The sequence below is a fragment of the Rhinolophus sinicus genome, chromosome 18, assembly GCF_057876585.1.
Source record: "Rhinolophus sinicus isolate RSI-liver-muscle chromosome 18, RSI-T2T, whole genome shotgun sequence".
Classification (NCBI taxonomy): Eukaryota; Metazoa; Chordata; class Mammalia; order Chiroptera; family Rhinolophidae; genus Rhinolophus; species Rhinolophus sinicus.
The window spans coordinates 81156952-81183373 of record NC_142518.1 but is presented as its reverse complement, the minus strand read 5'-3'; the positions used below and the strand labels follow the sequence as shown (position 1 = coordinate 81183373).

General features: G+C 46.8%; 1 protein-coding gene across 2 annotated transcripts in view; it reads right to left on the bottom strand.

The window, feature by feature from the left end:
• The window catches only part of LONRF3 (LON peptidase N-terminal domain and ring finger 3), a 59946-nt gene extending 35738 nt beyond the window's left edge, over window positions 1–24208 (bottom strand). Inside the window, exons 1-6 of one of the 2 annotated variants that reach the window (XM_074323600.2) lie at window positions 23232–24182; window positions 20453–20571; window positions 17163–17285; window positions 13075–13230; window positions 10759–11020; window positions 9932–10022 (exon numbers count right to left, since the gene is read on the bottom strand). In XM_074323600.2, coding sequence (XP_074179701.1) covers window positions 9932–10022; window positions 10759–11020; window positions 13075–13230; window positions 17163–17285; window positions 20453–20571; window positions 23232–24042 — 1562 coding nt within the window. In that variant the 5' untranslated portion in view covers window positions 24043–24182. Of the gene's footprint in view, window positions 1–9931; window positions 10023–10758; window positions 11021–13074; window positions 13231–17162; window positions 17286–20452; window positions 20572–23231 lie in introns of both variants that reach the window. The other variant, XM_019717045.3, reaches the window with a different exon arrangement.
• Window positions 24209–26422: the final 2214 nt, after the last annotated feature.

Below are 26422 nucleotides of genomic sequence, written 5' to 3'. Positions count from 1 at the left end.
GCCTTGAGAATTGACTGGGTGGTGAGTACACAATGTGATATATAGGTGATGTATTATAGAAATCTACACTTGAAACCTATGTAATTTTAATTATCATTGTCACCCTAATAAACTTAATTTTTTTAAAAAAGCCTTGAGATCAGAAATGCTCTCTGGACTTGGCAAGGTTCTTTTTGCCAAAAGCAGCTAGTCCTCCTATAACTTCCCAGCCTATATGGTACAACAGCTATTCCAGACAAAGATGGCTTTTTGTTTTGAAGTGTCACTTAGAACAGAGGGGCAGGATAAGGGAAATAATGGCTTTTAAAGTCAGAGTGAGCAAACTAAAAGGGGTCTTATCCTCTTGGTACTTACTTCTTGGACCAAATTTCTAACCCTTCTCTGAAGCCCCCTGTTGAGAGCAGGAACAAACAAGATGAAAGGGAGAAAGCAGAGGAAAGGGAACAAAAGAACTTCAATCTCAGGATTCTTAGTCTTCAGGGAAAACACAACCAGGATGAGTCTGTGTATTTGATTTTGCATCCCCTGGATGTCGAGGGGAATGATAAGTACACCAAAGAGCTGGGCTTTCTGAGCAAGCTGAATCAAGTCTCTCAAAGCCTGACATCTGAAAGACCACAGGTCATGTCACAGACTTAGAGCCACCATGGAGGCCCATTTCTCTGCTGGGAAGCAGACTTTCCTATCTCATACCTTGACTCTGGCATGACCCACCTGCCACTTTGTTGTGGAGGAGTGGGAGGTGGTAAAAGGAGCAAACTCCGTACAGTATATGGAAAGTTTTCCTTGAGTGCTTCTATATCCCATGTGTCAAACTGCTCATTATCAGGCCTGCTGAGCTTATGAGCAAATCTGACAACTAATTTTTTTAAGAGAAAGGAAAAGTACACATTCGGGTAATGGCTGCCTTAGTTATTTTTATTCAGACGACAAGAAAAGTCATCCCAAATACAAATGCATGTGACTGATATGGAAGGCATATGTGCTTGTAAAGGGCAAGAAAATATCTGAGGATCCTCTGCTGGCAGGATCCCAGTGTGTGGTAGACCAAAATATTTTTCTTGATTATCTCTTCTCTTGAATCAACCATCTTAACAACTTTTGTGCAAATATCTGAGCTTCCTTTTAATATTTTTTTTTCGGGGGAAAGAGGCACATTTGAGAATCTACTCAAAGCTGTGGACTTTGTCCTGAAAACACACACACACACACACACACACACACACACACATGTTTTATATACAACATCAGGAGATTCATAGATCTATTAGAATCCATACATGGAACCTCTTCAGGGGTCCACGGACCTAAAATCAAAGAACCTGTGGTCTAGAAGAAAAAAAAAAAGTTAACATTTATTGAGTGCTTACTATATGTCAGAAACAATTCTAAGAGTTAAGTAGATTTTCTCAATTAATCATAACTACCCCAGGGGGTAGAGACTTCTGTACCCTATTTTACTGATGAGAAAACAGTGGCAGAGAAAGTCACTTGCTCCAGGTCAAATAGCCAGTAAGTGACAGAGTCAAGGTTCAAAGCCGGGGCATTTGGAGCTCTTCCTCTCAGCCACAAAGTCACAGCTGTGAACTGAAACAAATGAAAGCTTTTTTTTTTACACAGACCATGATTATAGTTGCTTCCATTTACTTTTTTTGTTGGGGGTGAGCGGGCATATGAATACTTTGCTTCTCCAGAGTTTTGAGAAAGTAAAGATTTGGCACTGGGTGAAGGTGAGATGTTTGGCCAAGAAGTACAAGCCCAGTTTGACGTCATAGGAATGGCGGCAGCGGGGCACACTTTTTGAGTTCTCCTCCGGATCTTATCACAAACGGGACATCTATAACCCATCAAAAGACTCTCTGCTCGTCACGCAAAACAGCTAAGAGACTCATGCAAGGATTACTTGCAGGTGGGCAAATGGGGCAAGCAGGGGAAGAGGGAAGGGAGCGGAGTGGAGACGTGGCCGCACCTGCGGCTGTGGAAACGCAGCCCGCATCTGCGGCTGTGGGGACACGGACCACACCTTTGGCTGTGGAGAGGTGGCCCGCATCTGGGGCTGTGGAAACACGCCCGCATCTGCGATGGTGGAAACCCGGCCGGAATCCGCAGCTGCAGAGACGCAGGGGATCCCAGGACGGAACAGAGAACACAAGAGCCAGGAGGTGGGCTCTTTCCCTGTGTCCCACAGCTGATCTCTCCCACCGAGGGGGCAGCAAATCCATCATTTGAGGCAATAACCTCAGCTGAGACCTCCAGTTGGGCCCTAGGCTAGACAAAGGACACAAGCTCCATACCTGGGCCCCTCCCCCCACTCTTCCAAGCCTACCGCCGCCCTTCCAGAGACCTAAAATGGCCCCTGAACTGAAAAGTAGTATCAGATTACAGAGGAGCCTTAGTGCTCAGGCTCTGGGAAGACTGCAGCTGTGACCCAGGGAAGAGGCTGGGAAGAGTGGGATTTTTGCTGGGCTAGGAGAGAAGGGACTCCTCCACCCCCAGCAACCACCTTTTCTGGCCTGGGGGAAGAGTGTGACACGGCTGGGCTGGGAGAGAGAAGACCCCTCCATCACCAGCCCCCACCCTTTCTGGCCTGCCTAGGGCAGGGCAATTACAACTGCAGAGGCACTCACAGGGATTGCAGCATTAAGTGGCACACACAGCTCTGGGCTTTCAGAAGCTCAGAAATCTCCCGCCAGCCATACACACACACACACACACACACACACACACACAGAAGAAGTGCCCTAAGACTCAGGAGAACTGGACACAGGGCTGGTGGTGCTACTCTCAGTGTGCATATGTGCAGGCAAGAGCAGAAACTGCACTGATTTTGTAGAAACTACCAACCAGACCCCTCAGCACCACACACCTAAATCTGCAGTTCCAACGTCACTCTGGGCACCAGGAGACCGGCTCTGCCTGCACAATACGCAGAGGACTCTTTGGTACAGCAGAGGACAACCTAGAGATTACTTGGTGGGCTTAAGCCAAGACTGGCACTGCTTTTTGTTTTCTTTTGTTTTGTCTTTATATCTTTGATATTTTTGCCTGTGTTGAGTGGGAGTTGTCAGGTTTTTTTACATGTGAAGGTATTTGATTTTTTCTTTGTTGTTGTTGTTGTTGTTGTTGTTGTGCTGGGTGATATGCTTTGTTCTGAAATTGCCCTACCAGGGCCCAGCTTAAGAGGCACAAGATTCAACATACCCAGAGGCCAACTCCAGACCAAACCAGAGTACTACTGGGTTTGACCTACAAGTGACACACCCAGAGGGAATTCTCTATAGGCACAAGAGCCCATAGAGGCCAAACCACATTTAAGTGGTCAACCCTCATGTGACAGAACACCCTGCGGTGGGCAGAGCCAAGACTCACAACTAGTCAGCCTAGGAGTTAACCCCACCTACTCACAAGAGAAAAGCAATTAAAGATCTTCTTTAACAGGACAATATAAAGAACACAAGAGTTGCCTTTGGAGCACACGCAGAGGAGAAGAACGAAGTAGTGCTAGTCAAATATAAAGGACACATACTACATAAGATAACCCAGCAAGAACTAAGAACTCTAGGGGATCTACCTAATACATCGAAGCAAGCACTGAGAGTCAGCCAGAATGGGGAAACAAATAAATATGTCCCAAATAAAAGAACAGAAGAAACTTCCAGAAATAGAACCAAATGAAACAGGTAACCAACTTATCAGAGACAGAGTTCAGAACACTGATGATAAGAATGTTTAAGGAGCTTAGAGATGACATAAAGAAGGATAGAGAAATCATAATGAACAACCAGTTAGAAACAAAGAACACAATTACTGAAATAAAGAACTCACTTGAAGGAATTAACAGCAGGTTAGATGAAGCAGAGGATCGAATCAGCGACTTAGAAGACAAGTTAGCAGAGATCACCCAAACAGAACAACAGAAAGAAAACAGAATAAAAAACAATGAAGAGGGTTTAAGAGACCTCTGGGAAAACATCAAGTGCAACAACATGCACATCATAGGAATACCAGAAGGTGAAGAGAGGAAGCAAGGGATTCAGAACATATTGGAAGTAATAATATCCGAAAACTTCCCTAACCTGATGAAGGAAACCAAAATGCAAGCCCAGGAAGTGCAGAAAGTTCCAACCAGGATAAATCCAAACAGGCCCACACCAAGACATATTATAGTTAAAATGGCAAAGGTTAAAGACAAAGAGAGAATCCTAAAAGCAGCAAGAGAAAGACAGAGGGTTACATACAAGGGAACTCCCATAAGACTATCAAATCACTTTTCTACAGAAAACTTGAAGGCCAGGAGGGAGTGGCAGGAGATACTCAAAGTGATGGAAAACAAAGGCCTACAACCTAGATTGCTTTATCCAGCAAGGCTATCATTTAAGGTTGATGGAGAGATAAAGAGCTTCCCAGAAAAGAATAAGCTAAAGGAATTCATTACCACCAAGCCAGCATTGCAAGAAATACTAAAAGGACTTCTCTAAATAGAAGAAAGATGAAAAAAATCTAACTACAAATTTAAAAATGGCAATAACTATGTACCTATCAATAATCACTTTAAATGTAAACGGATTTCCAATCAAGAGACATAGGGTGGCTGAGTGGATAAGAAAGCAAGACCCTTGTATATGCTCTATACAAGAGACTCACCTCAGAACAAAAGACACACACAGGCTGAAAGTGAAGGATTGGAGTAAGATATTTCATGCAAATGGAAATGAGAAAAAAGCTGGAGTTGCAATACTTATATCTGACAAAATAGACTTTAAAATTAAGAACATATTAAAAGACAAAGATGGGCACTATATAATAATATATGGATCTATCCGACAAGAGGACGTAACCCTAGTAAACATCTATGCACCCCACATAGGAGCACCTAAATATATAAAACAGATATTGACTGACGTAAAGACAGAGATCAACAGTAACATTATCATAGTAGGGGACTTCAACACATCTCTGACAACAAGGGACAGGTCTTCCAGACAGAAAATCAATATGGAAACAACAGTCTTAAATAACACATTGGACCACTTGGATTTAATAGATATTTTCAGAGCATTTCACCACAAAGCTGCAGAATACACGTTCTTCTCAAGCGCACATGGAACATTTTCCAAGATAGACCATATGTTAGGCCAGAAAACAAGTCTTGATAAATTTAAGAAAATTGAAATCATACCAATTGTCTTCTCTGACCACAATGCTATGAAATTAGAAATGAACTACAGGAAAAAAACTGGAAGACACACCAATTCACGGAGGCTGAATTACATGTTACTAAATAATGAATGGGTCAACCAGGAGATGAAGGAAGAAATCAAAAGATATCTCGAGACAAACGAAAATGAAAATACGACGACCCAAAATCTATGGGATGCCGCAAAAGCAGTCCTAAGAGGGAAATTGATAGCATTGCAGGCCTACCTAAAGAAACGAGAAACATCACTAATCAACAGTTTATCTTCACACTTAAGGGGTCTGGAAAAAAACAACAACACAGCAAAATAAACCCAACAGGAGTACAGGGAAGGAGATAATAAAGATCAGAATGGAAATAAATGAAATAGAAACCAGAAAAATAATACAAAAGATCAATGAATCCAAGAGTTGGTTCTTAGAGAAGATAAACAAAATTCACAAACCTTTAGCCAGACTCATTAAAAAAGAGAGAGAGAGAGAGGACTCAAATTAATAAAATCAGAAATGAAAGAGGAGAAGTGACAACAGACACCGTAGAAATACAAAAAATTTTAAGAAATTACTATGAGCAACTGTATGCCAACAAATTTGACAACTTGAAAGAAATGGACAATTTCCTAGATGCATACAACCTTCCAAGGCTAACTCAAGAAGAAAGAGAAAACCTGAATAGACTGATTACCACCAGGGAAATTGGATCAGTAATCAACAATCTCCCAACAAACAAAAGACCTGGACCAGATAGCTTTACAGGTGAATTTTACAAAAAGTTCAAAAAAGAATTATCACCTATTTACCTCAAGCTATTCCAAAAAATCCAGAAGGAGGGAAGACTCCCAAACACTTTTTACGAAGCGACTATCACCCTGATCCCAAAATCAGACAGAGACACCACAAAAAAAGTAAACTAAAGGCCAATGTCTCTAATGAATATAGATGCAAAATCCTCAACAAAATACTAGCGAACAGAATTCAGCAATACATTAAAAAGATCATGCACCATGATCAAGTGGGATTCATCCCTGGTATGCAAGGGTTGTTCAACATCCGCAAATCAATTAATGTGATACACCACATTAAAAAAATGACTCTGGGTGATGAACACACAATGGGATTTATAGATGATGTAATACAGAATTGTACACCTGAAATCTATGTAATTTTACTAACAATTGTCACCCCAATAAATTTAATAGAATAAAAATTAGAAAAAGATCATTCAATAGATGACATTGAAAATCACTTAACTATATAATGACAAATACCAAAAAAAAAGAAAAAGAAAGAGAAAAATCACATGATCATATCAATAGAGGCAGAAAAAGCATTTCATAAAATCCAGCAGCCATTTATGATAAAAATCCTTAAGAAAGTGGGAATAGAGGGATCATATCTCAACATAATAAAGGTCATATATGATAAACCCACAGCTAACATCATACTCAATGGGGAACAGCTAAAGCCATTCCCCTTCAGATCAAGAAAAAGGCAAGGTTGTCCACTTTCTCCACTTCTATTCAAAATAGTGCTGGAACTTCTAGCCACAGCAATCAGACAAGAAAAAAAATAAGACATCCAAAACGGTAAGGAGGAAGTAAAATTGTCATGATATGCAGACGACATGATACTATATAGAGAGAACCCTAAAGACTCCACCAAGAAACTATTAGAGCTGATAGATGAATTTAGTAAAGTAGCAGGATACAAAATTAATATTCAGAAATCAGTTGCATTTGTATATACCAATAATAAAATATCAGAAGGAGAAATTTAAAAAGCAACCCCATTTACAATTGCTCCAAAGTCTATAAAATGCCTGGGAATAAATTTAACCAAAGAAGTAAAAGATCTGTACTCAGAAAATTATAAGACACTGAAGAAAGAAATGAAAGAAGATACAAATAGATGGAAACACATACCATGTTCATGGATAGGAAGAATTAATATAGTTAAAATGTCCATACTGCCTAAGGCAATATACATATTCAACGCAATTCCTATCAAACTACCAACGACGTTTTCACAGAAATAGAACATATAATCCTAAAATTTATGTGGGACCATAAAAGACTCCGGATAGCCTCAGCAATCTTGAGAAATAAGAACAAAGTGGGAAGTATAACAATACCTGACATCAAATTATACTACAAGTCTACAGTAATCAAAACAGCATGGTACTGGCATAAAAACAGACATATAGATCAATGGAACAGAACAGAGAGTCTAGAAATAAATCCATGCCTATATGGCCATTTAATCTATGACAATGGAAGCCAGAATGTACAGTGGGGTAAAGATAGTCTATTCAATAAATGGTGCTGGGAAACCTGGACAGACACATGCAAAAAAATGAAGCTGGACCACCTCCTTACTCCATATAGAAAAATAAATTCAAAATGACTTAAAGACTTAAATGTAAGATCTGAAACCATAAAATTCCTAGAAGAAAATATAGGAAGAAACTTCACAGACATTACCCGGAGTATGATTTTTACTGATATATCACCTCACGCGAGGGAAGTAAGAGAAAAAATAAACATGTGTGATTACATCAAACTAAAAGGTTTTTTCACAGCAAAGGAAACCATCAATAAGGGGGCGGGGGGTGGGGGGTGGGAGATGAGGGTAAGGGGGATCGAATATATGGTGATGGAAGGAGAACTGACTCTGGGTGATGAACACACAATGGGATTTATAGATGATGTAATACAGAATTGTACACCTGAAATCTATGTAAGTTTACTAACAATTGTCACCCCAATAAATTTAATAAAATAAAAATTAAAAAAAGAAAAGAAAAAAAAAAAAAAAAGTAAAAAAAAAAAAGGGATCCTACTGAGTGGGAAAAGATATTTGCCAATGATACATCTGATAAGGGGTTAATATCACAAATTTACAAAAAACTCACTCAACTCAAAAAAAACAAACAACCCAATTAAAAAATGGGCAGAGGACATGAAGAGACATTTTTCTAAAAAGGACATACAGACGGCAAACAGACATATGAAGAAATGTTCAACCTCACTAACCATTAGAGAAATGCAAATAAAAACCACAATGAGATACCACCTCACCCCAGTCAGGATGGCTATCATCAATAAATCAACAAACAACAAGTGCTGGCGAGGATGTGGAGAAAAGGGAACCTTGTGCACTGTTGGTGTGATTGCAGATTGGTGCAGCCACTATGGAAAACAGTTTGGAGGTATCTCAAAAATCTGAAAATGGAACTACCTTATGATCCCCCAATCCCACTCCTAGGTATCTATCCGGAGAAATCCAAAACTCCAATTCAAAAATCTTTATGCACTCCTACGTTTATTGCAGCACTATACACAATAGCCAAGACATGGAAACAACCGAAATGCCCATGGGTAGATGACTGGATTAAGCAACTGTGGTACATTTATACAATGGAGTATTACGCAGCCATAAAGAAGAAAGAAATCTTACCATTTGCAGCAACATGGATGGACCTACAGAACGTTATCTTAAGTGAAATAAGTCAGACAGAGAAAGACAAATACCATATGATCTCACTTATACGCGGAATCTAAAGAAAAATATAAGTGAATGAACTAATCAGAAACAGTTTTGGAGACAGAAAGTTAAAACTGAGGGTTGCTAGATGGGCAGGGGTGTGAGGATAAGGGGAAGGTGAGGGGATTTGAAAACAGTCGGTAACCACAAGATGGCCACGGGGTTTTGAAAATTAATTTGAGGAATGTAATCAATACTGTTTTAAAGATTTTTTAGGGTATCCGATTTACACATGTCCCATTTGGGAAACCACCTCAGGGATGATGTAGATGCCTGATCTCTGCACTGTACACCTGAAGCTGAACAATAATGAATGCCAACTATAATTTTATATATATATATATATATATATATATATATATATATATATACACATATATGTATATATATGTATATATATATGTGTGTGTGTGTGTATGTATGTATACACTTACAAGAATAGGCGTACAGCATTAGGAATAGAGACAGTGGAAATGTAATGGCTCTGTGCGATGTTGGAGGGATAGTGGATGGGGGGAGGGGGGATCACACAGTTTGAGGGATATAAATGATAAATATCTAAGTATTACTTTGTCTTGTGTACCTGAAACTATATATATATAAAAAGAAGTACAGGTCCAGTACTAATCCTGTTCGTGGCACAAAACAAAACCTAGTCAGGCCCTCAGGCTTCCAAAGAATAGGCCTGTGGCATTGACATTAGCCCTTGAGCCAGTATTGATCTTGATCCAGTAGTTGACATTAGTTTCAGGGTAATAAACCTATGTTACCTACAAGGGTCAGGAAAGTAATGGAAATGTGAGACCCTGGCTAGCATAAAGCAATGGGATGGGGGCAGATACCATGACCAGCTGGAGAGTGTGTGTCCTGTCTCAAGACATTCACATTTAACAACAACAACACAAATATCAATAAGGCCAAATATAAGACATTTAGCCTGTGGGCCATCAGTCTGTGACCTTTGAATAGACCGTTTCCTTCCCACTCTCTAGGTATTTCCAAGTCAGGAGTACAGGGAATGCAATCTGTAAACAGGGGACATAAGCTAGCCCATGTGACAATCAACATGATTTCTGTTTTGTTAGAACCATATTTTATGTGCTACCAATCGAGCAGTAGGTCTCTAGCAGAAAGATTCACACACCAGAGATAAAGACCCCCGAGGCAGTAAGTGACAGCATACATCACATACCTCATACATAGGGAGCATTCAAGATCAGATGCGTCAAAAGATGCAAGGGGAACACTGAGAGCAGGTCTGGCCCCCGGATCAGCAGGAGGATCTGTGATTTAGAAAGCAGTAAGTCAGAGCTGGACCAACCTTGGTTTTACAAACAGTATTTCTGAGGCAAAAGAACATAATTACTTTTTCAGTTTGCCACTCTCACCCTCTCCCAGAGAGTTGATTTAGAGACCACCTGACCCACTGAGAGTGGGATACCCTGAAGTAGACACTTGAGGTGTCCAGAAGCCTCATAGAAAGAGAAGCGCAAGTTCAGGAGTCCTGGGGATTTCATTCAAATGCAACAGGCACTTCATTCAGCAGGAGCAGCAGCAGCAACTCCATGGACTGAGCCAGGCTTTCAAAGCTGATACTAAGTCTTGGCACTGCCCACCTCTCTTGGAAAGATATCGAGCTGCAACTGCTGTTTCTCAGATGCCAACCTACAGGAACAGAACTGGGGCCTGATCACAGGGCCCTTGTCCTCCCTTCCTGGAATAAGGGTGGGGTAGGGAGAAGTTGACCTGGCAGGAAGTGACATCATCAAGGGCATCAGATGTCATAACTTGAGACTGTGCTTGATCTTATGGCTTGGCTTTCCATTGTAATTATTATTGAGTACTGGCAGTACACTAGGAACTGTGCATGCTTTCACAGAAACTTCGCAGCAATGCCTGAGGTAGCACAGCTAAGTGCCAGAGCCTGAGGAGCCCTCATATGGAGGTCAAGTAAGTTGCATATATTGGGGAGCCCAGGCATCTCCTCCAAGCCCCTTTCTCCCTGAGTAGAGTAGGTACCTGATTTAGAGGCTTTATTAGGCACCTCTGGGTCTTGGGTTTCAATTTGACAGTGTTTCCTTTTCTTTTCCTGGCATTTGCCAGTCTTGCTGCAGGCAACTTCTGGAGAGGCAGCAGCCCCCTTCTCCTCTTCTCTTTCCTGGTCTTTCATGTTGCCTTGTCGCCCATCCCCCTTTACTTTCGTTGGGTTCATCAGGCTGCTGCAGTCCCCCCTGGCTGCTGCTTCCTCCTGTATAGAACAACGTGGGAGCTCCGTATTTTCCTGGAGGAAGAAAGAGCCAAATATCAGAATCTACTACAGGGGACAGAGAGAGAACTGAACAGCCCTGATCACTCCGTGGACACATAGGTTAACTGGGTGGCATATTTCTCACTTCTGTCCACACAACATCAGCAACAAAAGCATGCCCAGCTTGGGCAGAGTGGGGGGACTTCCCTTGTTAAGGACAGAAGGGTTTGTAGGGGACAGATTCCTTGGGCAATGGTAAAGGGGAGAAAAGTAAAGTGTGGCACCAGTCCCCGCTTCTATGCAGATTATTCCCCAGTCACCACGTTAGGGAAACCAAGTTATGCAGTGATGGTAGATCCTATCAATGCTTCCTCTCACACACCCCACCACTCCAGGCCATCTGCAAGCCTCATAGCCCAGCTCCAAAAGGACTTTTGGTAAGGCTTTGATACAGGTGTGTCCATGGGTCTACAGTTACCTCATGCTCCAGAGGTATATGTCATACTGGTCAAATGAACTAGGGACAAGCTAATCCTTTTACTAGATTTTGAGGAAAAAGTCTGAAAAAGAGACAAAATAATTTGGCAAAACAATCAATAACATCTCTAGCATTTTAAATAATTTTTGTCTAGGAGAGGGATATTTGAAAATGGATCTAGAAACAAATGCAATGACAAGGATTTATGTGAATTTACTTGGGGAACCCCTAACTGCTCTAATTCATAGTCTACATGTTAAAATGCTCATGTTTTTATTCCCCCTCCAGCCCCTACCAAAAAAAAACAAAAAAAAAAACAAAAACAAAGGTAGATAGATGAAAAATGGGAGCATACAGTTGGGAGAAAACAATGAGGTGAGGAGAAAAGTAATGTGGGTTTTCTCATTCTCTAACCTGGGGAGTTCAGGTTTTTTTTCAGCACCATAACGATGCTGCATCCTCAACTTTCCATGAGCCCCAAGCATTGTCTACACAGGACTGCACTGTTTTACAAAGCAAAGTTTGGGTGGAAACCCCATCCCTGTTCCCTAGCTGGCTCTCACTGGAAAGCCAGGGGTGTTCTTCTGCATTTCTGATTGAGCTGCAATTAGAAGTCACTCCAGGCACTTGGGTTCAGTGTTAGTATTCTTGGTCACGTAATCATAATCTCAAACAATTCTGAAATGCACTAGGGCTTCTCTGATTTTAGGAGATCCTCTGAGTTCTACTTACCCCCCTTTTCTTGAATTGGGCACACCTGCATTTTATTCCTTCTCCAAAACAGGGAGAAAAGCTGGGAAAATGTAGGTTTCTACTTGTCAGAGAATCCAACAAGCCGTGGAGAGCCCACAGCTTACAGACAGGAAAGAACATAGGACACACACGGAGGGGGGACTGACTGCTGCCCCAAGGGGCTGAGGTAGTCAGCACTAAACTGCCTTCAGGTCTGGACTTCTGAGCCTCAGCTGCTGCCCACTTGCCCTCTGCTGGGAAAGCCAGGGCCTAGAGACCATCTCTCCGAGATTCTGAGATTCCGTTCCCTTGTTTTCAAAGAAAGGCACAAATACTTGTCTTCCTCCCAGGGACTTAACACTTCCCAAATCGCTTCCCTCTTGTCAGCCTCAAATGTATACCGGAAGTGTACTTATGTGTAAGACATGGTGCAAGAATAGGAAATTACCTCCACTTAGTGATCAAATTGAGCTGTCTTTACTTAAGGAACTCAGCTGCCGCTCAAAGACCAGCAGCTTGAACAAACAAAAACCAGGAAAGGAGGGGCTGTCAGGGGCCCTCTTCCCAGGCTCCACCCCTAGGCTGATAAAGCCACTCTGCTGAATGGCTCCAGGGGAAGTGAGCCAATTTCTTTCTAGTGCTGTCAAATCTCTCTCTCAGCTGGATCTGACCAAGAACGGAAAAATGAATGTAACTAATCATACACACTGAGACCATGCCTGAAATCCAGTTTTATCTTTAAGAAATAACCTTCTAGCAAAGAACACAACCACTAGCAACTACATTTCTTCTTTTTCAGGAACCCCTAGGTTTGCCCACAAAACAGCCAAACAAAGCGTCACGAAGTCACAAACAAACTGGGTGAGTTGAGTTTTACCTGTGACAACTTTGGTAGATTATGGCTGGTGCCTTCAGTAGCCATTGACTTTACATGTTCCTTTAATCTAGGGTGAGGTGCCAACAGCTTCAGGATATCAGGATAATGTTCCTGAGAATCCCCCGGGACTGATGGTGAAAAGAAACTAAGGAGAAGCTGTGACATAAAACAGAAGACTTCACTACTTAAGTTTCTATAGGTGCTCAGGTAAAGGGAGAGGGGTAGGAAGGGGCAGGGGACAGAGCTTTCAGGGCAAAGCTCCAGGGAGGAAGCCCAACACACGGCAGGGGGCCTCACTTCAGCATGAACCAGAATCACCTGGGAGCTTATGAAAACTCCAGGTTCTGAGTACCCACACCCGGCTGCCTAGGTCTGAAGTGTGGCCCAGGAATCTGCATTTTAAAAAGATACCACAGATACCTTTTTCACCCTGGCCAAAGTTAAGAAATCCAATCTAGTGCTACAATTCCGTAGAAATATCTGCAGTATGACTTGAAAACCTATCTAGGAGGAAGGAGACAGAGATGAAAGCAGGGGACAAACATCAGCTGAGGGACCTGGACTCATGCCCATAACACTGCAGTGGGTAGAAGTCCACAACTGTCTTCCAGGTTCCTTGATATTTCTTTCCTCTGCCTGCCCATTTTGCTCCCTCTTCCCCCAAGCATCATCCCTGGATCTTTATTCCCTTCTGCAGTGAAGTGTTATAAAAAGCAGAAGCCAACCTTCCTCCCTCTTTTCCCAGCTTCTCTTCCCTCATGTGACCTTCACTTTCCAGAGAACGTCAGGTAACTTCAAGTACCAGTACTGGGGCTGGCAGGTCCAAGTGTATGGCTGGTTCCCTTGCAATTAGATAAGCCAGTTGAGTGAGAAGATCCAGAAGGAACTGGGAATCAAAGATATGTGTTCCAGTGCAGGCTGCACCATTAGCTGCCCACATTCTTGCTTCAATTCTCCCCTGTGCCAGCAGGAATTATGAACACATGTGTATATCTTGTATGTAACATGTAACACAGGAGCACAGGTCACTTGGCTTCTAAAACACATTCAAGTGTTTATCACCGAGTGGCCCTGTAGTGTTCAGAGACCCACTAAGGGATGCTACACCCCCTTGCTCAGAGTACATAGTCAGGGTATTAATTGATCAAGGGAACCTGACAGAAACTGTGACCAAACTCTCTCCAGTTTGATTTGTTCCCTTGCTAGACCTCGGCAGTTCCTTCATGACGTTCCTTTGGATGCCAGCACTTGCTACATAACCAAACCCTGCTCAGCCTTCAAGGCTCAGCTCCAGTGCTGCCTTCTACTACCCTAGCCTTCCTGATCTCACCTGTCCTTTCATGTTCTTCACTGCACCATAATATAGCACCGTACACTACATAGTCTTGTGTTAGCCTCAAATCGTGTCACAGATGTAAGTCTTTCTCTCTAACCAGATGGCCAACTTTTGGAGGGCACATGACAGAAGTCCAATACATACTCATCACACTGGATGGAATGGAATTAAGACACTAATCCATCCCAGGGCCCACAGAGAGGGTTTGGGTTCAGGCCCAAAGTCCTCAGACAGATCCTTATGTTTCCTTCTAGCTCTGGGAAACCCACTTCCCAGGTCTAAGTTGGTAAAGGACTGAGGTAGGGAGGCACTCACAGTGACCTGGGCCATGAATGCCAGCTTTCAGAGGCCCCTCCTCTACAGGAGCTAAAGTTGGCCCTCAGGAGCCAGTCCCCTTGAGTGGCCCAACAGGCCAACCCATTTCTGAAGCAGTCTCCCTGGAATTCTCCCAAAAAGAGCATGATGCTCTTCAGCAGCAGGCACACAGAATCCTAAGGTACAAGGATAAAATATCAGAGTGTGGAGGGAGGGAAAGTGAGGCAGAAGGGAAAAATCGAAGAAAACAAGGCAGAAACAAATGCAGTATTCTGCTTCTCCCCTTTACTAGCTAAGATCTCATTCTAGGCCTTTCCAATGGCTGGCTTTGGAAAATAGAAGTTGGGGTCAACTCTCAGTGACAGTAATCACTTCACATGAAGGAAAATCAATTTCACTCCATGCCATCCTTAGAAAGGCCCAAATGGGTCAAAAAAAAGGGTTAAAAAAAAGAATCTGAGGTCTGTGGGTATGCAAGGCAGCTAACTAATGTCAAATGAGCCTGGACCATCTCTGTCAAATCTTTAGTCCTGAAAATGGAACAATCCAGTAAATAAGCACTGCTGAGGATGCTGGTCCCCATACATGGCTGCCATGCCCTTATCACACTCAGTAGAATTTTACCTCTAAATTGCCCCAGCTTCAGAACTCCAGACCACTCGTCACGAGCATATGCTTGCATGTATTGTCTGACATTTATATTGTACTGTATAACACATGTAGGATTGTAAGGTCCTTGAGGACTGAGATTGTGGCTTATGCCTCTTTGGGTCTCCAGAGCTTAGCATGATGCCATGTCCCTTCCGGTTAGGCAGTTGTATAAATGACACTAGATGGTCTATAAAAGCAGCTGGAAAGAGAGGTCAACCCAACTGATGATACCAGAGTCTATCAGGCCACCTGGGAAATAAGCAAAAGGTAGTAAAGTAACCACTCACTGCTGGACCCAACACCTGCCTCTTGGCCTTTGCACACTGTCCCCAAAGTCAAGGTTCTTCTAACTTCCTTTGTCCATCCACCCCAGAACTTGATGGTCCCATTGCCACTCTCCACCCAGCCCCAGCGGTGAGTGCTGAGACTCCCAGCATGTCCTCCCTGGACAACAGGATGGTGGAGCAGCTAAGAAGGCAAACTCTGAAAGCAGGAGTTGGGTTTGAATGCTCTTCCACCAATCACTAGCTGTGTGGCCTTGGGGAGCCTCAGCTTCTTAATCCATCTCATCTGTAACATGGGAATAAATAATAGCACTTACCTCCATAAGGATGTTGTGGGCATTAAATTACATCTTCCACAGAGAGCCCTAGCCTGCCTGGTGCTAAGGAAACGCTCAATAAATGTTAGCTATTATTATTATTCACACCATGGACTACATTTAAAGTATGGGGAAGGGTCCAGAGTTTAGAGCAATTCTCTGCCACGAGTGCTCCTTTCAAGAACACCTTGTCAATATTCTCAAACCAGGTCAAAGCAGCTTCCCAGAAAAGAAATCTTCTGTCAGAGGCAGAACCTCCAGAGTTCCACTTCCCCTAGTTCAGTGATTTTGTTAGATTCCTTTCTGGAGCCTTCAGAAACCAGTCCTGTCTCTTGCTCCCTTTCTTCACCTGCCACTGTGCTGAACCACACTGGGACAGAAGCACCTGGGGTGTGGTGGTGACTTGGGGGTGGGGCACAAGGAGAGCACAGGCCACCACTGACTGTCAGCATCCAACTTCGGGCCAATTAGCCAGACACCCTGAGTACACTGCAGGAGAGTAAGCAATGAAGTCCGCGAAGTGCAGGTGCTTGAGCTAATGCTCTCAGTGTATCATGCAACTTTTTTAAATAACCGCTTTCTCCTGGGACTCAAGAGTTGGAATGACTATTTCGATTATATTATGATGGCCTCTGACTTACATTTGTGAGACAGTGTATGTGTTTTATTTCTAGCAAAGGAGCTAACAGCTGGAGTTCTGCATATGGCAGGGGAGATTGGGACCAGCATCCTTTCTGAGGACCTGGCTTCCCAGTGTGGTTGGTGAAGCCGTGACTCAGTCCAAAAAAAGTTCTACAACTGCAGGCAGCTCCACACTCCTGACCTCTCGTCAACAGCCAGAATATTCCTAGTGAGCCTCCATCCCCATGTTATCTTGTTTGGTTTTTATTTTATTTTGTTTTTTGTCCCACTGACAACCCAGACTCTGCGTGAAAGAAGCAAGAACATTCCTCACAGAGTCCTACAGAAATGCAGGAACTACTCAATCTGATTGTATACGCCAAGAGAACAGTGTTTGGTGGCAATCAGTTAGCACTTTTGCCTCCTTCCTGTCCCCTTAACCAAGAGAACTGCCCACTCAAGACCCTAAATGCCAGGGAGGGCAGTTCTCTCACTCCCCTCCCTGGAGAAGACAGAGGGGTGGGAACCCATTGGTCAGCTGGACCTGCTGTCATCTCAACTCACCTGTTCGGCTTCAGATCTTGCTCTTTTGTTCTTTCCATCCAGGGACACACAATATAGAAATTCCCTTAGTGCATCCTCCACTTTGCCTAGAGTGGCTAAGGCTTGTGCTTTTCTGAAGTGTGCCTGGAAGAAAACATTAGCATTCAATCCCATTCTTATTCACCTTCTTATCTATAGCCCTATAATGCAGGCAACTGTTTCAAAGCCCGTTTTAAACAAAACTGAGACCCAGAAAAGTGACTTGCCCAAAGTAACACAGCTGGCAAATTCTGGAATCAGGGTTTGAGCCTGGGACTGACTGATACCAAAGTCCAAATTCTTAACCACTGGCCAATACTACTTCCCCCCATCCCACCCCACCATTGTATTGGAGAGATCACCAAGTAACAAGAACCCTCATTTGAGCACATACTAACCAGCTTTCAGGACCCGCCCAGATATGCCTTCCTATTAACTAGTCTGTCAAGCAGAGGCCTCGTCTACTTTATTGACTTGAGTGACCATTTGTAATTACTGATCATTTCTCAGAGAAGCCCAAGGGAAGGGGCATGACCTCTCCAAGACCCCAAAGGCATAGCTGGAACTAGAACTGTGGTCTAGGACCCCCAGAAAACTCTTCCCCACAAAGCAGACTACTTTTCAGAAGGCTAACCAGGGGCTGAGCAAATGCTTTCGCTCCTGTAGGCTCAGCTCACTTCTGCTCCCTCACCACATCTTTAAGAACAAGAAAGAAATTTTGGGGCTCCTCAAGGCCCAAGTCCAACTTCTCAGGGAGAGAAACTCTAGGGGTAGAAGAGGAGCATACTAGGGAAGAGGGAGGAAGAAGAACAGAGGTGGGAAGAGGGCTGCCCTCTCTCTCTGCCATGGGACAGATGGCCCCTGCAATTCCGCTTGGAGAGCATTCCTCTTGAGTCATCTAGGCTGCCCTTCAGGGCCTGCTCCCCACTCCCTTGCCTCCGCAGCTGGTCCAACATAGTGAAAGAAATGATTCAGGTGGCCGCTGCTGAGCAGTCTCCTGCCTCCCCTTTTAACATGACTCTACAGGCCTGGAGCTTCAGACTCCCTGCCTTGGCTACAGAAGCCGGCTGGAATCTGTCTTCTTGAGCAATGCCTCCTGCTCTAAACCTCTTGGGGACCTCTCCTTGTGTCCCCTACCATCCTCCTGTAGCCTAATCTCAGAAGCTAGTGGATGCCAATAACTTATTGCTCCTCCCACAAGTGTTTACCAGGGGCCCTCTGGAGAAAGGCTTGTGTGACATTACAGGGCAGTTAGAGGGGAATTTTGTTGGAAGACTGGAGAGGCCTCTGGGATCCTACCAATCCTACCAAGTAGCAACCCACACACTCCATCTGCTCAGGGCAGCCAGCTCACCCCACTGAAAGCTGTACCACCTACAGGACACTTTGAGTACAACTGAGCCCTGGCTGGATGGCTGGAATAGGGCTTCAAAGGTGAACCCCTCCCACAGGGACATTTGACATAGAAATTGTGGAAACTATGCAAATCAGGCGGTGAGGTGGTTTTGAATTATATGCATCAGTTCAAGTCTTCTCAACTCCTAAGACAACAGAATTCTCTCATCACTGCCTCTCTGCTTACATTTGGGAAAATGAAACTCCTGTTTAATACTTCCATTGACTCTTCCTTCACTGGGGGAGTCACTTTTCCCATTTCACCCCAAAAGTTCTGCTGCTTACTCAGCCCTGCTTCCCACTGCACTATCCAGGCCCCCAATCTTAGTCCCTAGGTTTAGGGTGGGAGCAGAAAAAGTTGCAAGAGAAGTCCTCTTACTCCCCAGGCAGCTACCTGACCTCCACTGCTACAAGGCCTGAAATGCTCCCACTGAAGCTCCTTTGAATTAAGACATTGGTAACTTTTAGCAAACTATGTGTTCCCTAGGAAAGAGAACACACTAATCCATCATCACCCATGAAAACCTTCTCATGAAAGAACATACGAGATTCACTCTGACATTAATGGCCCAGTATACATGTCCACAAAGCTTTATCTTAAGTTCCCAGATCCCCAAAAGTCTGATAATCCAATATTTTCATAAAATTGACATCAAAAGTTACAAGGTGGCAAAACCTGACTTAAAATGACATAAAGTGTGTTATATTCTTTATCCCACTTAGTGTGAATTCTCATGTAATATGCTGCAGTAATATTAGTGTGCTTGATTATGGGGAGCTGTCCAGAGCTCACTGAAGGTGTTACTTCATATAAGGTCTTTCTGAAATCGGAAACATTCTGGATTCTGAACACACCTGGCCCTACGGGATTCAGATAAGAGATCATGGACCTGGACTTGGATTAGTTGGGTTTCCAAGGAAAACATCCTGGGGTTGTGTAGAGAGAGCACTATACCAAAACCCAGCAAGTGTTATATAGCTCACAGAATGGCCATGCTCGATGGTGACTCTCACTGAATCCCTGTGAGGCGATCAGGGCAGATAACAATAGCTCTGTTTTGCAAACAAGGACACTTGGGGTCCAGAGAGTGAAGAGACTTTCCCATGGCCACTTAGCTGGAAGTAGTAGAGCCCAGGCTCAAATCTAATCTTATAAACCAAATATTGACATGTGGCAAAGGGCCAGTTCTGAGGCCAGACAGAGATGGAGAAGGTGACACTTTGCCTCCTGGCATCCTGAGAGATGCCTAGCTTGTCTTTCTCCCCACCCCTCCATGTGACCTAGATGTTTGTGGATACTGGCAGGCTGACTGACTATATTAAGGACTCGAAATGGCACAACCAGCCAGCGATACTTCCCTTACTCTCTTCTTTCTACTGTCCCTGGAAAATAATGGTGATGTTGATGACAGCAAACACTTATATAATGCTATGTGCTAGGCATTGTTCCAAGCATCTTACATGTATTAGCTCATGTAATTCCCACAACAAATTCTGTTGAGTAGGTGCTTTTAATATCTCTATTTTATAGATGAGGAGATGAGGCATGGGGAGGTTAAGTAATTTGCCCAAGGTCACACAGCTTGTAAAAGTAACAGAGCTGGGACATAAACTTAGGCAGTTGGGCTCCCAAGTCCATGTCCTGGAGTCACAAAGCCCAGGCTGCTCTGTAGATCATCAATTAGAGATCAAATTGGGGAAGAGTCCAGTACCTTTCCAGACCCCTGAATCACCCTTTGTCAAGGGTCCCCCAGCTCCCTTGCAAACCCTCCCAGTTCTGCTTGAGTTCTAGTGCCCCTACCCCCCAGGGTGGAGCCCTCTCTGCCAATTCCTGTCTACAGTACAACCCCTTCCCATCCCTCCCATCCCACACTCACCTTAAAACCCATTGGGCGGAGCTTACATGCTATTTCTGCATCATGCAGTGCATCCTCATGAGACTCCAAGGTGAAATAAATTTGAGATCGGTTGCTATAAAGCAAGTGGTCATTTGGAGCTGCCAAAATGAGGGGGGAAAAAAGCCCTCATTAATGCCCCCAGAACAAACACATGATAAGTCCTGTATGAGGATGGAGCTTGAGCAAATGGCAAGTTTAAAAGTTATCTAGGACTTTTCTACTGGGGATCTAAAGGATTAGGCTCAATTTCTAGCACTCATATTGCCCTGACTACCATGCTCCCAGCCACTCTGGGTCTAAGCTTCCTCAGCTATAAAGAAGTATTTTTGCCGCTCTCTGAAGCAGTTCCTTTAGAGGGCCTGTGGTGTCCGTGTGACTGACATAGAGAAAACCCTGGCACCGTGCTTCATGGCTACGTGTGGCTAGCAACAGGAAGGCTGTGAGGTACCACCCACAAGGTAACAGGCCAGGGAAGGGGGAGAGGGAAGTGGCCAGATGTGACCCCTGACAAGTTTAATTTAGTCTCCTTGTGGCATTAGCAACATCTTTGTCTACAAAACCGAGCGCATATTAAGTTTCTCTGAAGAAAATGGAAATGTATTTGCAAGGCTCCAACCTCTCATCACAGATTTCCAAATGTGAATGAACCCGGACTAGGCTTCTGAGAATAAAGTGAGGTTGGCTGTCACCAACACTCTGAATCAGTAGATGCCAGGGATGGACAGGACTTTAGAAATCAGATGGCTCAACCAACCCATTCTTCAGATGAGGAAAATCAAGCCCAGAGAGGGGAAGGCATTTACTGAAAGTCACACAGCTAGCTGGTCAGATTCATTGCTAACTGGCCAGACTGCATCTGGGGTGGGGGACAGGTTCCTTTTTGTTGAAGGGGGTTACAGTACTTAGAATAGTGAGGAGAGAGTGGCTGTCTTTCAGCACAAAGATACTCTTTGTTGGAAAGATTCCTTTCCTCTTAGAAGGTTGAAGTGGTCTTGGCACTCACCCTGACTACTCTGAAGGTAGAAGGAAAAACCCCAGGGAAAAGTGGTCGCAGCAACAAAGGGCAAGGAAGAGGGCAGGGAGGGGCTTTCCTGGCCCTTCGGTGACAGCTGAAAGGGATAGAACTTCCCTTGGAGACCTAGGCTGAAGTGGCCTCCACCTGTTTCCTTCGTATTGCTCTGTTCTTTCCCAGGGACCTAGATCCAGCTTCTTCTGTGGGAACAGGCTTTGTTGTTTTGTTTTGTTTTTCCCCCAGGGGTGTGCCATGGCTTGCTTGGGTGCCCATTACTTATTCTTACGACGTTAGCAAAGAGTTTACAGTCTTCTCTGTCCCTTCTTTTCTGCAGCACATGCCAGCAGAAAATAATGTGCTTTGCCTGGGCACAGAATGAGTGTGTGTGTGGTGGGGGAGTCCCCCTCTCCCTCAGCTGCCGGTCTTGCCCAGTCAACCCTCGTTCCTCCCCCACCCCCATTACCTGTTGCCCTGCTCAGGTGGAGATTCAACACGTGGAGACTCCAGCCCACCCTCTTCCTCCACCCATCAGAGATGGGCTCAAGGCACCCTCGGATCCCAGAGCCCTGTCTGCCCAGCTCTGCTGCCTCCTCCCCAGGACGCTTCACCAGACTCCACGCCCTGCCGGCTGAGTTCCTGGCAGCCAGCCCGAACTGGGCAATACGGGCCGGCGGCTCAGCGGCCACTTCTTGGGACCAGGTGTGGGGGCATCGGGGAAGCCTCTCCTTGGGGGAACTCAGGTACTTAGTCCTGCCACAGGGGTGGGGCTGCCCACGTTGCCCTTGAACCTGCAAAGCCCACCCATAAGTCCTCAGGTAGCACGGGAAAACGGGACAGAGGCGTGTTCCCTTCATAGCCAGCCCACAGCCCTCCGGATCCCTGAGCAGTGGCCCGGCCGGTAGTATGCCCGGCTGGCGGGGTAGGGGTTCAAGGCGAAGGCGCAGGCTGCTGGCAGCGGCGGCGGGGGTGGGGGGCATCTATTTCAGCCGAAGCCCGTGTGATAGGAAGCAGTGACAGTGAGTCACAGGGCAGCGGGGCGCGAGCGCTACCCCCCCTCGCCCCCAAGGCTCGCGGGATGGTTTCCGAGGAGAGCGTGGCCCACTTCGGTTACCTCAGCCGTTACACAATCCTGCCCGCCCGCGCGAAGGAGGGGCCGCTGGGCTCCGGCCGCTCGCAGCCCTTATGCAACCAGTGCTCTCCTGACCTAATTCCACGCCGGACCCACCCCACCCGGATCCGCGGCCCCGGAAGGGACACCTCCAGGCCGCAACGGCGGCCGGGGCCAGGCAGGACTGCAGACGCAGGCGCGGAGCGAATACCTCGGACTGGCGGGAGCCCAGCGGAGCCGGCGCGAGGGTGGGAAGAGTGCAAAGTTCCCTTCCTGGCAGGGAAGGTGCGGGCAGGTGTAAGAGGGGGTACAGGAGTGAAAAAGCAGAGGGAGGAGCAGAGACAGGGAATCAGAGATGTGACACCGAGCAAGAAAAGGAGTGACAAAGGTGTGAAAGACAGAGAAACAGTGCCACAAACAGAAACAGAGACACAGAAACACAGAACCTAACAAGAGACAGAAAAAGAAACAGAGGTAGAGAGGCAGGGACACAGAGAGAAATTGATAGGGACAGAGACGAAGTCAGAGGCCAAACTTCAGAAACCTGGTCCTCCCCCACGGTCCCCAGCGTGCTTCTCGGCCCCTGTCCATCCCCCACCTCCCTGCAGGTTCATTGCTGGGCGGTGCTGTGGGCTCACCTAGCCTAACTGCCTCGTTGTACTTGAGCAGCGCCGCCTCCACCTGGCGCTCGCGGTACAGCCGGTTGCCTTCGTGCCGGAGTTGCGACGCCCGTGCCGGACCCGGGAACAACTTGCCGAGGAGACCGCTGAGCACCACGTTGACCCGAAGGGGCGGCGGCTGCCCAGCCCGCCGGGCCCCGCGCGCCCGCCCTGCGGCCACCATCAAAGAGGAGAGCTTGACCCCGCACAGCGCACAGCGCCGGTCGGCTGCCCGCCCGCGTTCCAAGCACAGTTTACAAAAGGTGTGGCCGCAGGACAAGGACACGGGGTCTGATAGAAATCCATGGCACTTCCGGCACTTGAAGCCGTCCCACACTTCGGTGGCCTCAGAGGCCGTTGTTACCCCTGCCTCTTCCGCCACCACCGCGCAGCTCACCACGCTGCTCCGGTCCGCCGGTGCAGGCGCCAGCGCCTCGCCTTGCGGGACGTTCTCCGCCAGGCAGCGCACCAGCTGCTCCAGCTGCTCGGCCACCAGCTGCTGCCGCTCTGACAGCTGTCTGTACACCTCGAGGGCTTCGCGGAGGCGCCCCCCGGACGCCAGGGCGTCGGCCTGCGTGAGCAAGACTTTGCACTCAGTCGTCGAAGCCCTTGGAGGCTGCTCCCGCTCCGGCTTCCGCGTCAGTAGAGGTGCGGAGCCTTCTGTAGCCGCCTCCGGATGGGAGCCTGTGTCTACCCGGTCCACTGATGCCGCCGGCTCCGCCAGCTCGAAGTTGTTGCTAACAAGCTCAGTGGGCAAGCTCAGCATCTGTCGAGTCTGCAATGAATCCATAGAGAGAAGAACACAAGCGGGAGGAGGCGTCTAGCGGCCCAAGACCCTGAGCAGGAAGCGGCAGATGGAGGGAATTGGGGCTGCCACTGCGGCCACGCTGCCGCACGCCGGTCCCTGCCACGCCACCGCGAGCTCCATGCCCGCCGCCCCGCGCCGCCTAATAACTGTCTTGTCTCAGCAAAGTGTTATATAAAACGGCACCACGTGACGCACCGCCACGCCGCTCATTGGCCGGCGGCGGGGAAATTGTTACAAAACCAGACAGTTTTGTAACAGTGTTGCGCTTGCTTCTTTTGGCTTCGCTTTTCTTGGCTTCTTTTTGAGGTTGTTTGTGTTTACACTCCACCTTATTTCTCCCTGGCAATGTGGTTCCTTTTCGGAAGAGGGGGAGAGAAAAGAACCCAGTGTCTGCTCCCAGGCTCTTCTGTCGCCAAACCCCACCCCATCCCACCTCCAAACAGGTCCCCCTGACAGCTGTTCGCTAGCGGCCCTCTTCCCCGCCCCTCCGCGGAGAGGCCGGTACCTCGAGACGCGCAGTCCGCCAGGTCTTTCCGGACGCCCAAGGCTCGCCCTTCTGCGGGTGACAACTGCTGTCTGCGAAAGGAAGCGGGTTGGGAGCGCCCCCGGGAAGACCCCCACCCGGGTCCCGACCCCAGCCAGCGAGCCCTGGGAGCCCCGCCCCATCTCCTCACACTTGGGGTCCCTGACCACCTTCCCCGGGAGTCCTCCAAAAATAGTGAATGCGGTTATCCGAGGGCGCTTGGTCTCTCGTGCTGGGAGTGACTCGGAGCAGCGGCCCGGCGTGTGTAGAACTTGGGCGGCGTGGGCTGAGTGGTGGAAGACGCGCCGAGAAGATGCGCTCGCCAACTCCGACCCGGAGGAGGCGCCCCGCGTGCCCTACTCTTCACCTTTCTCCCCCCAACACCGGAGCCTGCGCTGCGGCGGGAGTCTCACTGGAGACGCACCCAGCCCCGCGGGCCGCTAGCTGGATGAGGGCGGCCGCCAGAACTCGGCCTGTGAGGGTCATTAGGTACTCTGGGGGCGTGGGAGAATAGCAGGCAGAAAACGGGACACGAGAGGGCTACTCTGGAGAAAGTACGCGAATCCTGGTTGACTCCAGTGGCCCGCTGAGCTGCCTCCAGGTTCGCCGCTTCAGAACCCAGAGTTCGGACATCCACGCATAGGGCTGCGCACAAGCCGCCGGGGCTTGGCTTACAATGGCTAGGGGATCTCGAGGGTGCCCCGCTTACTTTCAGAAGGCCAGTGTAAACCGCCCACACTCTGTCTCCCGCCCACCCCCACACTTCGGACCCGAGCCACACGCACAACTAAGTAGGCGATGCTTAGAGACCTAAAGGAATAACGCACTTCCCCCACTGTCAAGCTCCTTGGAGTAGGGAGGCGGGGTCTGGGCTTGCCTCTGGCTCAGTCGGTCTCCAGATCTGCGGGCTCTGGGCAGTGTCTGGAGCAGTACCCGGGGCAGAGCGCCGCCCCTGGGGCCTGAAGATCTGCAGTTGGCTCCTGCTGTGGCCACTTCTTAGCTGAGTGACCTTGGGCAAGTGACCTAAAATGTGGGAACCATGTTTGGGCTTCTGAACCAATGTCAGGGATGAACTTAGTTGAGATCAAATCATGTTTCAAAGCTGGGGACCACAGGCTCTGTCCCAGCTTTGTGTTGCTTTAGGTCGTTAATTCCTCCTTGAGTTAATACCAAGGTCACAGAGAACAGGTACTGTGTGGCCATCCTTAGAGCTTCCCTCTGGTGAGACAGGACGGGGGGGGGGGGGGGGGGGGCGGGGGGGGCTAGGGTCAGAGGGGAGAAGGGAAGCTGGCACGTAGGGGAAAGACCAAGAAAAGAAAAACTCAGGATACAGCAGGGAAGGCATAAGGCATGCATAGGAAAACTTGGCATGCAGCCCTGGCTTGGTCATAACTTGGTGTAAGACCTTGGGCAAGACCTCTGGGGAAGCCTTAGTTTCTCTTAATTTCCAAGGTTCCCTCCAGCCCTAACTTTGAGTGGCTTCTATCCTAAGACTAGATTTAATGATACCTACTCAACTGATTAAATACAAAGACTAGTCCAGATACTGTCGGTAGGGGCTTGGCCAGGGGGTGAAGCCTGCAGTAGAAGTGGAAGGGCAGGGGTGGCTAGAGGCAGTCAAGCCTGAGCTAGATTTTGAAGATTAGGGAAGTTAGGGGGACTGGCCAAGAGGTGGAGCAGATGGCTATGTTGGAAAGTTGGGGAGAAACTGAGGCTCCTGGCGACTTGGTAGGGGTGGGAGATGAAGGTAAGGGGGATCAAATATATGGTGATGGAAGGAGAACTGACTCTGGGTGATGAACACACAATGGGATTTATAGATGATGTAATACAGAATTG